Source organism: Cyprinodon variegatus, unplaced genomic scaffold, assembly GCF_000732505.1.
Source record: "Cyprinodon variegatus isolate N-32 unplaced genomic scaffold, C_variegatus-1.0 Scaffold1091, whole genome shotgun sequence".
NCBI lineage: Eukaryota > Metazoa > Chordata > Actinopteri > Cyprinodontiformes > Cyprinodontidae > Cyprinodon > Cyprinodon variegatus.
In genome coordinates, this window is record NW_015151544.1 from 88,212 (window position 1) to 103,529 (window position 15,318).

The 15,318-nt window shown below is 41.2% G+C and overlaps 1 protein-coding gene across 1 annotated transcript in view; it reads right to left on the reverse strand.

Moving 5' to 3' along the window:
• LOC107101402 (beta-adrenergic receptor kinase 2) overlaps positions 1-15,318 on the reverse strand; it is a 107,352-nt gene that overhangs the window by 4,033 nt on the left and 88,001 nt on the right. Inside the window, exons 14-19 of the mRNA XM_015400296.1 lie at positions 13,808-13,874; positions 5,869-5,969; positions 5,583-5,649; positions 3,796-3,891; positions 1,817-1,979; positions 1,599-1,735 (exon numbers count right to left, since the gene is read on the reverse strand). Of these exons, the coding sequence (XP_015255782.1) occupies positions 1,599-1,735; positions 1,817-1,979; positions 3,796-3,891; positions 5,583-5,649; positions 5,869-5,969; positions 13,808-13,874 (631 nt within the window). The remainder of the gene's footprint in view (positions 1-1,598; positions 1,736-1,816; positions 1,980-3,795; positions 3,892-5,582; positions 5,650-5,868; positions 5,970-13,807; positions 13,875-15,318) is intronic.

Here is a 15,318-nt window from a genome sequence, read left to right on the forward strand (position 1 = left end):
TATTGACCTTTATTTTAAAAGTGTTAATCCTCCCTAAAAATAAAAACATTAACGTTGTTCAATGCTGTAACCGCATGTATTGTTTACATTGCGACTGGTCTAAGTAGGGAGTACCAATATGGCGGCCTGTGGCTTCACTTCAACCTCGTACTACCAATGGGTAATCAGCAATCCAGTGAATAGAGATCAGCGCAAGGGCTACATGAAATATTTTATTTCTTAGGTAGTAAAATAAAACAGGGCTGGAAAGAATTTAACACGTTTTTATCAACCAAAAAGTGTTTTTCTTTGAGTTCAGATAAAAAGCAAGCAGAGGAACAGTCTGGGATCAGCTGTGTTTCATACTGAGCTATCGGAGCTCAGGGGTCTGGATGAAAACAAAGTTCATCTAATTTAGTCAGACTGACTAGAATTTTTGTTCCCAATTCATCAAATTATGTGATTATAAGGGATTTTTATAAATACGGGTTTATAACATGATTTTATTTTATATTCATTTTGATTCCTTACCAACTTCCAGGAAACATACTGATGTTGTTTTCTTTTTATTTGAGATGGGAAGAACAAAATGCTCAAGTTAAAAGATTAAGTCAAATAGCTTTTATTTTATAATCAGCTATTGTTCTACTTTTGACTGAGTGGGGGATTCCTGGTGCCCCAGAATACCCAGAGTGGTGCACAGGTTAAAAAAGGTTGGCCAACACTGGAGTACAGGACTGCAAGATGCTCAGAAAAGTATTCACACCCCTGGTAGATTCAACAGATCTTAAAATGTTATCAAGTCGTTTCTTCTCTCTGGATTTTTAGCAGACTTCAATCTAATACAGAATCTGTGGAGGGACACAATAACAATAATAATTTGGGTGATGGTCAGGAGGCTTTCCAGCCTCAAACACCTGGAGCTCATTAAGAAAAAAAAAAATAAACTCCAAAACATCGATGGAAACATGGAAAAAAGATCTTCTGTAAGGATGGTTTTTCTGACATGATAATTTCAATTTAAAGAATGTTTGTGTTTCTAAAATCATTTTGTTTTATCAGTTTTTAAAAGCAGTTAGTCGGATGGATGGATGGATGGAGGGATGGAAGGAAGGAAGGAAGGAAGGAAGGAAGGTTGGATGGATGGATGGATGGTGATTTGTCACTTTTTTTTCTCCTTTCATTCTGAAACCAGTCTAACCTTTTTCCCAGGCATGGCAGGAAGGAGGCTGGAAGTGGTTTTATTTTTCTCTTAAACTCTTGTTTCTCTTACAAGCCACTCCTGAAGGCACCTCAGGTTATAACAGGCTGCGAGCTAGAGAAGCCAGAGACCTAAAGAGGCCAACTAGGAGGCACTAAGGGAAGGTTCCTCTCCATCTAGCGGCTGGAAACAGGAAGTGCTATGTAGGAAGCGGGGAGGTGAGCCACGGCTTTGGGCGAGTTACAGAAGGACGGCAGACACACTCACCCTGTCTTTTAGCAATTTTAAGGGTTTTAGCCAGTTCTCCTTCAGAGGTGAGATGAAACAAACGGGCAGAGAGACAAACGATATTCACACACAGAGAGACTCAGAAACAGACAGACGATGTAAGGATGAAGGGGGACGGCTGCCCACTCACCCGTGACTCGCCCTCTCCCCTCCACTCCACTCGGTTGGGGAACAGGTAGAAGTAGCGGCGCTGCCACTGGGTGAGGAACGGGTTCCCCAGCTTCAGCATGTAGCCGTGCATTATGCAGTCCTTCCCCAATGCATAGTCTGCACACACACAGAGACCGGTGTTCAGAAAGGGGCGTCTTTACTCACAGCGAGGAGGCTGCTTCCTGCTGGGCTCCTTACCCTCCTCGTGGCCCAGCTGCTTGTTCTTGGCCCTCTTGCGGGCCTCTATCTTGTCGGTGTCCTGGTTGACGGCCTCGTAGACGGTCTCTGCCACCTCCTGCTGCCAGCGCTCCGATATGACCAGAGGGAAGTTCTTATACAGCTCCTGGTCGCTGTCCAGCAGCTACAGGAGAGACGGGAGGCAGAGCGGCAGAGTTAGCAGAAATTCACCGCTTCAGCCCACCTGCAGGATCCTGCTACTCTCTCTAGTGCTTTCTGACAAATTCAGGCAATAATCTTTAAAATATGAAGATTAGCAGGTCCGTCCGTCCATCCATCCCCATTTCTCCCTATAAGCTAACATTTGATCGTTTTCGCTGTGCGAAGATGCAGGTGAAACCATATCTGATGGGGAAACGCAGCTCGACGTAACACCAGTATATCCATCTGGAAAACGCTGTTTCGATGCTGGAGTCATCCTCACAGCGGAAACACCCACCTACCCAACTGACAGACATCTCACTATACATCAACCAATCTCATCCTCCCCTCTCTCATGACAAGGCGTGTCCTATCATGCAAAAATGTTAATTGTGCGACCTGAGTAAATTATTTACCATGAACATAAAACACTGATCCAAGCTTTTTCACTTCTGATTTGATTCTGATACTTAGATCTCTGCTGATGCTGATAGTTTTCTGAAACTAAAACTCTGTTTGCTGTAATGTCATTATGTAGGAGGCGGCCATAAGCACACATGTATTCAACAGAAGGCAGCTGGGATTAGTAGGTCAGAGGAGGTGGGGATAAATCTAGAAACAGATTGATAGCTGATATTAGCTGTTTCCTTATATCCGTTCATGTGTGGCTGGTTTTACAGATTCACTGTTCCTTCAGGGTTTATACAGGAATGAGTAACTCTATTTAAGGATTTTTAATGCTCTTAGAAATAACGTTACACCCTAAACAAGTACCCACGACTCATATATATATATATATATATATAATTAACATGGGAAAATTCTTTGTCATCTTTACCGTCAACAGGCTGCAGCTATGTCCCCAATTCCTCGTTTTCCAGCCACTTTTGTTGAAATTAGCTTTTTCCCCATTCTCTAGCTTTTTCTCCGCCTCGAGCTTCTTTTCCAAACGTACGGCTTTACGATCAACTGGAGGCAGTCTGATATATCTGAAGAAATTTTTTGCATAAATGTTTTTTTTTTTCAATGCCACTATCATCTTTTAATTTTAATGCCAATTAAGGCCTTAATTAAAAAAATAATTTAATGATTTTTAATGACCCGCGGAAACCCTGTCCTGAGATCAGCTAAACCATTGTCATCATTCCCTCCATTTTCTATACTTTAATGTTTTCTTTGATCCCATAAGAAATCTTTCTTTGTTTTAATTGAGACTTCCTGACCATATATGCTTGTGCCCATCTATCATGTAAATGGAGGAAGCAAAGCAATGGATCAGGATCAGTTAGACCAGAATGGGATCAGTCTAGTTCCTGAGCGACTTCCTGATTCATTCTTGGTCCAACACAGCTGACTTACCTCCTCAGGATGTAGGCAAGTTCTCCAGAGCCTCAATCATCTGATTACTTTATTCAGGTGTGTTAGACCAAGGAAGAACCTAAAGGTTGCCCCTAATGTGACCCCCCCTGGGTTAGACAGAGTCAAAATAATCAGTATCAGAACAGACACACTGTATCGGTCCAACTCTGATTAAAACAGCAGATTACCATATAGAAGCAAACTTTCTTGTGTGAGAGAATTTGAACTTTAAAGACTGAACAGATCTGCCCTGATGGTTGTGGTCTGTATTTTAATGATACTGGGTTTAGAACCTGCTTCAGTACTGGGACCGATACTGATATGGATGAGTCCATAATGACTTGATCTCTGCTGCAATAAAGACGGGAGCAGTGATGGTCAAAGGGAGAAGCTGAGCTGCATTGTGAAATGTAGCGTTGGGAGGCCTTAGTCTTTTATACCTTGATGCCCTTGGTGTCCTCCTCGTCAAACGAGCCGATGTCAAAAGCATCAGCAGCGTTCACCTCTCCCCTGGGTGGGATTAGAGGAGGGGGGTACTGCAGTTGGGAAACAGAGAGAAGACGGTCAGTGAAAGAGCAGCAATTTCTGGTAAAACTTCAGTAATCATAGAAATGCTTTGGACAAGAGCAGCTGGAACAGGATCAGGCTGCCTCCAAACAGCTGCTCTCATTTCTTCTCCTTTCTGCCGTCATACAAGATCTCATTGTTTCCCATTTCAGACTGAATCCTCGTCCTCCATAGTCTCACCCCCCCATCTGACTGAATTATTTCTGATTTTATTTTTTTTACCAAATGTAAACAAAAGATATTTAGATCCCTGTTAACTTCACCCTGCGTACTTAGCAGGGGGCCTGCTCTGCTGAATTGGCCAAAAACTCGCCGCTCTCCAGCAAAACAAAGTCAGTACAGCTGGTAAACTGTTTGATGCCAAAGCACCTTTAGAGAGAATAAATGTTTGAAATGAGATTAAGAGGAAAATTTGCCTTCTTTTCCTTCCCTTCAGAAGTCGTACGGACGGCATCCCGTTATCATTTTGCTTAGAGTCCATAAATATTTATCTATAGTAATGTTTATGACCTGATGAACGGCTCCCCCTAGTGGTCTGCAGCCCTTCAAGTTTGCAGCTTCCTAACTTGAAGTTGTTTTTTTTTTTTATTTGCAGAATTTTTTTCTTATAGTTTGTTTTGTGCTTTCTAACTAGTTTTCATGTCCTTTTATTCTAAGCTATCTCTACAGTAATGCTGCTATAGGCTTAGACTTCTGGAGGACATAGGGGCCCCTTTTTCATAATTATGATTCATTCTATCTCTATTCTCCCATTGTGAAGAATCTGTTAGTTCAATCTCTAACGTTCTGCTCTCTGCTTTTTCTCATCATAGTAGCTTCATCTGGTCTGTTCCTGTTTGGCTGTAACTCCATCCTGGAGAAAAATATCAGCTGTGCTGCTGCCATCAGCACCTTTGTTTATAGATGTTGGAAATCGGGCTGTTTTTCAGTGTAGTCCTGTTTCTCTGACTGTGACTGCTTCTTTCTGTATCTCTGCTTCTGTCTCCTTGAACCCCAGTCGGCCTCAGCAGATGGCCGCTCAAACTGAGCCTGGTTCTGCTGGAGGTTTCTTCCTGTTAAAAGGGAGTTTTTCCTCCCCACTGTCACTACAAGCATGCTTAGTGTGAGGGATTGCCTTCGAGTCAATGAGTCGATGCAATCAACTGGTTTTCCTTAGAAAACTTTTAATCAATTTGACTGGATGATCTGGATGGAACTGAATTGAATTTTGAATTTGCGGTGAAATCAAAGATTTACACGTTTGCATCCCTCAGACACCTTAGAGAAGAACTGACCCATTTATTATTAACCAGTGGCTTACATAGGCTTTAAGGAGAAGCAGAGTTTCTATCTAATATTTAAGATTTTAGATGCAGGCGGATATTTTCTGACATGATTAATTTTTGGACTATATCAAAATGATTTCTGAATAATACAGCTTTCGCTGACAGTTAAGTGTGACTCTGATGATAGAGGTTACGTTTAGCGTTCAGCGAGCATCTCAGGTTTCATCTCGACTTCAAAATAACCCAAAACAAACAGCTAAATCAGGGGCATGGAGTTCTGACTGCTCATCTGTTAAATAAAACTAATTTTTATACAGCTTTCATAAATGCAGAAGGAAAAAGTCGTCAGCAGCTCAGAGAGAAAAGGTGAAAACAAAGGGACGAGGCTCACTCACCTTCTGCAGGTACACCTGCTGCCAGTCGATGCCTTTGAAAAACATGTGCTCCTTCACCTCTAGTGCTCTGCAGGTGTGGGGAACACAAACTGTTAGACTTCACATCAGCACTAGGTGGCAGCATTGCCCAGAAAGCTAATAAATTTGTCTTTCAGTCATGCAGATATAAAATAAAACCACTGAAGAACCGAGCTGAGTTCCAGTGATCCCCCAGTGACTCCAGTCCTAACCAGTCCCACCTCAAAGCTAACTGCTAAGCTGCTCTGTGAGCATGACGGGTTCATACCCTCGGCCCTGGCATCCCAGCCGCTTGGACACATCCCTTTGCAGCAACCCCTCCAGGAGATCTTTTAGCTCTGGGGTGAATGAGTCCGGCAGCTCCACATTCTGCGTGGAACAGAAGAAAGAGGAAAGGAACGTCAGAGTGAGACGTCTCAGGATGGATCGGCGCAGTTTTACACAAACAAGAATTCAGATGAAACCTCATATTTGTTCACACCATGAAGAGCAGTCTTTCCCCTCCCACTGTCTAAATCAAACTCCTTGTGTTTTGAGTCAACAGGGATTAACATCATTATGTTTGCTAGATAACAAGCCTGCTTTTAAGGCTAGGCTTAAAACTTTCCTTTTTGATAAAGCTTATAGTTAAGAGTGGCTCAGGTTATGCTGAGCTATCTCTACAGTTATGCTGCTATAGACTTAGACTGCTGGATGACATAGGGGCCACTTTTTTATCATTCTATCTCTATTCTCCCACTCCACAGAATATGTTTGTTCAATCTCTAACATTCTGACCTCTATACTTTTTCTAAGAGTAGCTTCATCTGGTCTGTTCCTGTTTGAAACTTTTCAATTTGACTGTACTGGTGAACTGTAAAGTGCTTTGAAATAACGTGTTGTGAATTGGCGCTATATAAATAAACTGAATTCAATTGATTAACAGGATCACAACACATTTTAATATCTACTTTTTCTCTTCTTCAAATGAATCAATTTAGGACAAATTCTTCATCATTTTGTCAAACTTAGCTAAAAAGCAGAATTCCACAAGTTTCTGTGATAATTTGGATTTTAGCCCACTCCTCAGAGCAGAACAGCTGGAAATAAAATGCCTTTTCTGACTCTCTTAAACCTCCAGCCTCTAGGTGGCAGCAAAGCGCTCAGGAGCTTTTTATTGAGCTGCTCTGCACCAGCGACAGTATATATTAGGATAAATCAAACCATCAAACTTTCTTTCTGATTCAAACCCAAACAGACTGAATTTAGAACCAAAGACTAAACATTTATTTTAGGACGAAGTGCGTTCATGTAAATGTGTAATAACACTATGAAGTGATCCTCGTTCCTGTATTATTAATGTTAATACCATTTAGGCCTTTTATTCTTTATTTTTCACTATTGTAAAACTATATAGATGATAGACAGTCCAAACATTATTTTATCAAAGTTATACACTTTTTTAGGCTGTTTTTCTTTTTTTTTTTATATCTTAATTCTAATCTTTCATTGTCTGGTTTTAAATTCATATCCATACAGTTAATTCCCACCACCTGAAAACAGAGTTTTATTTACACAGAACTGATGACTAAGGAGTTTAAACAAGGATATAATACATTAAATATAGATAAGAGCCAAAGTTAAACACGTTTATGTGTCCTTTTCAGGCAGATAAGCAGAGGTAAACTCATTACTTTTCTTTTCTGATACGTACGCATGCATCTATGTGTGCAGGTGAGTGAAGCAGCATTTAGATATTTACAGATATATTTATAGATATTACATTTTCATTGATCAATTGTTGCGTTTTTTTTATTATGTCTAAAATAAACTAAAGTGATTAGGACAGGAATCTAATTTTATCTCAAACAGCAATGCTACGTTCAGACCGCAAGCAGCAGAAGCAGCTAGTTCAAATGAAAAGTCAACGGTTGACTCGCAATAAAGCACAACAAAAAGGCCCGCAACCGGGTTTAAACAACCACCCCCAAAAAAATGTTAGATTATAATACTCGCACACCCACAATGGAGAATATACACAAAAAAGCCCCCCACAGCCCCCGAAAACAAGAACAAAAAACCGAAAAGAGGACACCACCACAGACGCCCACAGAAAACGAGACCCACAGACACAGAACAGCGCGGGTGAACGGGGCTCAGAGCCGCTCACACAGAAAAAAAATATGAAAAAACAAGAGGAAAATCGAGAAAAACACAGCACACAGAAAAAGCTCAAAGGGAAACTCTCACACAAAAAAAGATAAAAGAATACTTTTTACCCACTGATCACAGAAAATATAGCTGCCATTGTTACAGGAAGAGAAAGGTTTGGGCAGCTCAGCCCATAGCGCATCAGAACCACTTTTAGACCGCGCAGCTAGAGCAGCAAAGATGCTTTAGCTGCACATCAGAACTACACTTGAACAAGCATCAAAAATGAAGCAGCACGCAGGTTTTTGGTTCTCCTGCTGCATGCGGTCTGAACTTAGCATAACTGAGAAGAAATAACTTTTTTTGACGTCAATTAATCAGATCATTAGTCTTTTGAGAACTTACTAAGGAGCCTTTTGATTCAGGAGTGTTGAAGCAGGGATGGATCTATATCTACGTTCACACTGCAGGCATATGTGACCCAGATCAGATTTTATTGTGCATACGTGGCTCATTTCAGACTTTTCTGAAAGGTTCCAAAGGTCAGATGAGGCCATTTCCACATGTGAAACGTATCGGTTGTTTTAAAAGCGTCCTCGTGTTTCATTTCCTCTAAAGGCTCCGACTTCTCACTCATTCAGACTCTCCCTCCAGCAGAGGAATCACTGCTCCACAAAAAAAGCACTGGAAACAGCTCTGCTCTCTTTTTTCTTAACTTTCTCTGTCTTATGATGGGATCATTATATTGTTGGCTGATGTCAACCTCTGTCCTGACATCTGTTTACCACTGTACCACTGTTTACGGATGTTTTGGGCGTTCAGATGGCGGCTGCGATCAGACACCTCTCAAAAACTGCATTGGATCAAAAATGGACCTGCAGTGTGAACATAGGCCAATGCCTTCTAAGTTTGTCTCCACTGGCCTAAACAATCACTTCAAAACCAAAATCTTTTTCTAAATGTAAACATCTGGTTCCAGCTGAGGATGTGTTTCTTCATCCCACCTGGATGATAACCCAGGTGCTAGAGCAGAGTTAATCCTGCCTGCAGCTTAACTGTGGATTATAGACGCAACATCAAAACCTAAAAGTGATTACAGCGGAGCTCAAACTGCATCTTTATACCGAGAAAAATATTTAATAGGTTTGCATTTTCAAAGTAAGGAATCCTTTTTGTTTTTTCCATGTTTGTCTCAACAACTGAAAAAACAACACCTGCAGGTTCTGTGTGATTCCAGATGTGGACAAACTCATCTAAGCACGCCTTTAATCCTGGCATTAGGTTCTCCCATACCCACAATCCCAGGCGCCCTCAGGAAGATCAGCAGCTTTTGAGCCAATAGAAAGGGAACCAACATGCTGCTGAAAGGACTGGGTTCAACCACTCATCTCTATTTATTCACTGGATTGCTGATAGCCTAAAAAAACTGAAGCCACTGGCCGCCATATTGGTACTCCCCAGTCCCACGGAGCAGTAAAAAGGCCTACAGGTTTAGCATTTGGCTGCAAAAACAAGCAGTTTGCTGGCTGTGGGAAAATGTTCCACTGGTAATTTCACTGTCAGTGGATGAACTAACCAAGGAAATTCACACATACCCCGATGGATCCCAAAGTATAGTATGTGGCGTGAAAAAAAGTCTACATATCTTGTTCATATATTTTTGCACATTTTGTATTTTGATGTTAAAACCTAATAAAAAGATTAAAAAAAAAAAAAAAGTATAGTATGTGGCGTAACATTAGTCCGGCTATTTCAGACTGACCCGAAAATATTGGCTAAATTAGCCATTGACATTGTGTCTAAAGTTAGAAAATAGAAAGTAGAGTAAACAGAAAGTAATTCACTGAAATGTCAATGTAGTAATTCATTATTAGTTGGATGACGCTGTCGTTTTTGTTTGTTGTATTTCTCATTTGAAAAAGTCACCTTCTGAAATATATTGCATGTTAAACTGATGGAAGAAAAAAGCAACTCAAACATTTTTAAATACTAACGCACAGATACAGCATTAAGTATCTGGCATAAAGTATCATTCATCCACAATTTCAAATCAGAAAATATTAACAGACATGTACTTGTAATTCAGTCTGGATGTGAAAACTTGAAATCATATGTAATATGTAGTTAACATAACAATGACAATACATGTCAAACGCATTTACATCATCAAATTAGCACGTTTGTATGGAAGTAAATCTGTGTCGCTGGAATTTGAATTAAAAATGCCACTGAAATTGAAATGTTGTATGTTTGTACTTACTGTTTCAGTGTTAAAATATATTCGGAACACGTTTTTGACCTCAAAAGAAGTTCATTGTCATTATTTCTACACAGCTTTCAGTTTAATTTTTCAGTGTTAAAAAAATCTGCATATAAAAAAATTCAACCTTTCAAAATTCAAATATTTTTCAGCCTCCTGAGATTCAACTGGCTCTATTTCACCGTCTTAAATTCGGCGTCTAAATTCAGTGTAAAAAGGGAAGGGTTACTTCAGGTCACAGACATTAGCAATGGATTGTGGCGTCCAACACCCAGCCAATCCCGTTACGTTTTCTTAGTCACGTGACGTGACACTTGTGATGCTTATACTGTAGGTAAACCAGCATGACGGAGCCGATCATGCAAGCTAACGCTAACTCAACGATGAGTTTATTACTTTACTTATTACTAGCTGATGCTATGAAACAGCCAGTGTGTTAAAATGATGAATTTATCTTTATTTTAAAAGCGTTACGCTCCCCTGAAAATGAAAACATCATCATGTTTGATGCTGTAGCGACCAGTCTAACTAGGGAGTACCAATATGGCTCCCGGTGGCTTCACTCCATCCCGTACTACCGACGTTCTATCAGCAATCCAGTGAATCGAGATCAGTGGGTTCAATGCTCTGATGGCGGATCTGTTTGGAGAACTGATTGTAGATATCCATGCTAAAGATGAAGGCTCCTGTGAGCAGAGCAGCCAACAGGAAATCCAACCCAGGCTGATCAGGGGGCCGCGGGGAAGCTGGAAAACCAGCAAAACAGCCAAACAAAAAATTTAGGCTGAATTTCACAGAGAAGGAATGATTTAGGAGAAAACCATCCACTGCATCGAGATGGAAGAAGAGAAAACTGAACCAGAGAGGAAACATGGAGCAGCGAGTCTCATGAGGGAACCGGCTGAGAAGGTCTGATGTAATGAGCGTCAAAAGCAACCTTCTCTGACAGAATCTCTGCCGCAGCTCGTTTGTCTGCTGCTGAATGGAGATGTTTCAGAGAGCAGAGGTGCCAGCGAGCGGGCCCCGCTCCATCCATCTCTCCCCCCCCAGGTGTCTGCTTCCTTCTTCTTTATGCAGCAGGGTCATTCCTCATCTTTAATAAACACACAGACGTCCAGGGCCGTATTTTTAGACCGTTTTCTCTCACAGTCTTTCACACAGCCGCTGGCGGCCATCTCTCTCACACCCAGATTATCTGCGTTAGAGGATAAACCAGATTGAGTGGCTGGATTTAAATCCTAATCTGGGTTTATTGGGATCATACTTTCTCTGTTTAGACATCCTGCTCTTGCAAACGGAGGGGAAATGGGAGGGGGGGTCATGAATGAACTGGACTCGATTAGGTCCACTTTGGATGCATCTAATGCTGGTTTTAGACTGAGGCACATGATGTCAGTGGGCTGGATGGATGTAAGTCACCCTGAGCGTGACTCATCATGGCATCTAAAGACGATGGATCAGACAGAGAAGCAAAGGAAAGTCCAGCGGAGCATTTCAGCCATTTCTTCTTTATTCCTCTACAGCCCTGAGCTAGCCTGTCCCTGCTGCAGACAGGAATCCACACAGCATGATGCTGCCATCACCCTGTTTCCTGTATAACGGATTCCTGTGTAAATTCTCATGATAAACACATAACAGGCTAAATTTGGAGGTTTTTTCTCAGTCACCGTCTGTTTTTCTGCCTGGCTGTGTTTCCTGGACGGGGCCACCTTTTACAGTTGCCTTTTGTATCTCTTTGCTTCTTTCTGTATCTCTGCTTCTGTCTCCTTGAACCCAAGTCAGCCTCAGCAGATGGCTGCTCACACCGAGCCTGGTTCTGTTGGAGGTTTCTTCTTCTGTTAAAAGGGAGTTTTTCCTCTCCACTGTCGCTACAAGCATGCTTTATGTAAGGGATTGCATTCAAGTCAATGAGTCGATGCAATCAACTGGTTTTCCTTAGATAAAAACTTTGAATCAATCTGACTGGATGATCTGGTGAACTGTAAAGTGCCTTGAGATGAATTGGAGCTCTAGAAATAAACTGAACTGATGCTTTCAGCAGCGCAGACGTCCAACTTCCTGAACACTCAGAGTCGGATGCCAATCAAATCCTCGTTTTCTCCTAGTTTACTATAAAACCAGCTCTGAGCAGAGCTCCACCAACAGCTGTTAGCTTTATGGGTGCAGTTATCGATTAGTTCTGTAATCCATTAATCTATTGATTAATCTGGAAAAACAGTTGGATCAGAATTTAACCGGTGCTGCTTTAACAGAATATCACCAAGGATCCAAATAAAGCATATTTACAAAGAAGCTACTTTTACAATCTAAAATGGAAAATGTTTATATTTTTCGATAAAGTTTTAACTTCATTTCTGCTCCGAGTCGGTTTTTCTCTCAGCAGGTTTACACATGAATTTAACCCTTAAATTACCAAATTACTTGACATTATTTCAATAATTGATTAATATTGTTAATGGTTTCAGGTCCATTTTTTTCTTTAGTATAAAAATGTGTTGTATATATTTTTTGTTAAAGGAATAGTCCGCTCATATAAAGAATTCAAACTTCTGAAATTGCTTTAAATATGAAATTATTCCATCCTGTTCAATAAATGATCAGTGTTTTTAATTCACAGTAACTTTCATTTCAATGTGCTTTACTGGAGGCATCCATGTTTGTCAGAGAACACTACTGCCACCTACTGGTTTGTGACGTCACGTGCGGTATCGGCTGTTGATCAAGTCCCAGTGCTGTATCTGGTGTTTGTCACAACAGGCTATTATCCAAGTCATCTTAAAAACATTCTTCTTCCAAATGTTGGTTACATATTACGTGTTTTTTCTCTGGCCAGAAGTTCGATGGCAAATCCTCCCTCTCAAGTTGGCGATCAAACAACCAACCCGTCCGTGGAGGATCAGGAATCGGAAAGGTAAAATAACTAATATTCTTTTTCACTTTTACCCGATGGATTACAACTATTAACTATAGCTCTGGTGAATTTCAATGGTGAAGTCCTCTGGAAATCTTCTATAATTGTTGTTGATTGCAGATGTGTCTAGTAGTTACCATTGATTCTGCTTGTAAAGCGGGGAGAATGGCGCTAGGCTTACCGCACCGGGACGTCACTGCTGGAAAACGGCAGGAGGGAGGGGTTACTATATTTGGGCAAAAATGGCCGCTCCCAGACTCCGTGATCGCGGCAAAAAATATTGTTTTTATTTGGTTACTGATTAACATTAAATTCATTAAATCACTGCAAACATGTTAGTTTTATGTATAAATAATGATCCATTGATTATTCCTTGCTGACCGTTTTTTTCCGTTAACATAACTTCTGCTCCGAGTCTGTTTTTATCTCAGCAGGTTTTTAAAGTCTGTATGATGAATTTAACCCTTATATTAGTAAATTACTATAATATATTTACTATAATTATTTCAAAATTGATTAATGTTGTAAACAGTTTCAGGTCCAACATTTTTCTTCAGTATAAAAATGTGTTGCATACATGATAAAGTTGATGGGGTGTGAATACTTTGCCTACAGGTCACTGGAGGCGTTCTGATGACCTTTGACCCAGTGAGCAGAGCTGGATCTTTTTTTCTTCCACTGATCATGGAAACATTTCTATCTGTAGAGCAACTTCAACCTGATCGCAGCTCCGTTTGGACTCTGCTCACTTCATTTGTGCATCCATAAAATATTGTGTGCATGTGGAATTAAGTGAAGTTGACTTGAGTAAAGACTCATATTGCCTCCAGTCTTTATAGCGTGTTTACAGAGAGGAGGTTGGAGGTGTAATGAGGGTCTACCTGCAGCTGCAGGGACATGTCTTACCATGGTCAGCGTCATGCGGTCTATCTCATGTTTGTCTTTGGTCTTGTGCTGTCTGAAGGGGCTGTGCCTGCAGAGGACAGACAGGAGAGCCTGATAACGTCACTGAAGACAAGTGGAAACAGTGAGAAGGAGATGAAGTGAGGGGAAAGAGGGAAGAAAGCGGCTGCAAAGAAGCAACATCACCTAACTGGCTCTTTTCCAAACAGGCCACTCTCCTCCCCTCTAAGTTAAAATGTGAAACTGTGTTTATAAAAGCTGCAGCCTAATCATTCTGAACAGACCCATATTTGACTCAGAAAGCCTGGATGTTTTATCCGTCATCACAGTTAAACCCTGTCATGAATGTGTTAAAACTCTGCGCTTTCGCATCGGTTTCTGAATAAATGCTATGGATAAAAAAAAGAAGAACTGATTAAAAACATTCTTTTCCGACTAAAGAATATATCCGTTGTATTTCTGCAGCGACAAAACGATCGACTAAAGGCTGGACCCGTCCAGCTGAAACCATCCATCTAACCAGACCGGTTGCTTATAAAAGAGCGACCCATTGTCTACTTCTGTTGCCAAGGGTTACCTTAAAAGAAGAGAGACGAGTAACTGTGGCGGAGCAGAAAAAAAGGCTGAACGTTGAAAGAAACGGCTGCTGAGAACAAGACGAAGAGTGAGACTTGGGCTGCAGCAGAACCAGGAGTCCAGTCAGAACCAGAAGTGTGTCAGAGAGTTGAGGGCTGTTTAACCGACGGCGTGAGGGAGTGAAGGTGCTGCAGGTTTAACAAAAACAACAGCTTTAATGGCGCCATCGCATAAAACCTCAATATGGATCCCATATTCCATGTTGATTTCTAACCAGTCGTCAGAAGGTTTGGTTTGAATTTTTTCTAGTGTCCTTTCCTTGAGAAAGGAAAGGGGGGTTAGAGGAGAGGAGAGAGACATCAAGCAAAGGTCAGCAGGACTGGGACTCGAACCTGCGACAGCCGTCATGTGGGTCATACAGCAGATATTTAACAAAAAAAAGTTTGGTTTTATTTAAAGATCATTTAATATTTGCAGATTAGAATAACTTTAATGATCAGAGCTCAGTGTAAAAAGACTCTCCGGATGTAGAGGTTGTTTCTGTACGAGTCACAGCCATCCATCCAGTGGATGTCCTAATCTGAGGGGGTAGGGACCAGATCTGCTTGAGTCCTGCACATGCCAGTGACGTTGCGCTAGATGATTGGCTGAACTTTGCCGCATGATGTAAAACATAGGGGTTGCCTAGAAAACGATAAAAACATCACGCAGCGTCCGTGTGCCGAGTTGGGAGCTTCTGTAGCCTTATGGCTGATTTATACACAGAAACCAGGTCGTACATCAGCTCTACACTATGCGCATTTCCAGTTTGGTACCTTACCGGCTTGTTTTGTTTGTATGACCGCCATTGTGGAAAAAGACTCGTGAAGATGGACCAGCTAGAAGAGTTAGGTGTGAGAGAATGCTGGAACCCTTTTTCATCCTGGATTCCGACTCTT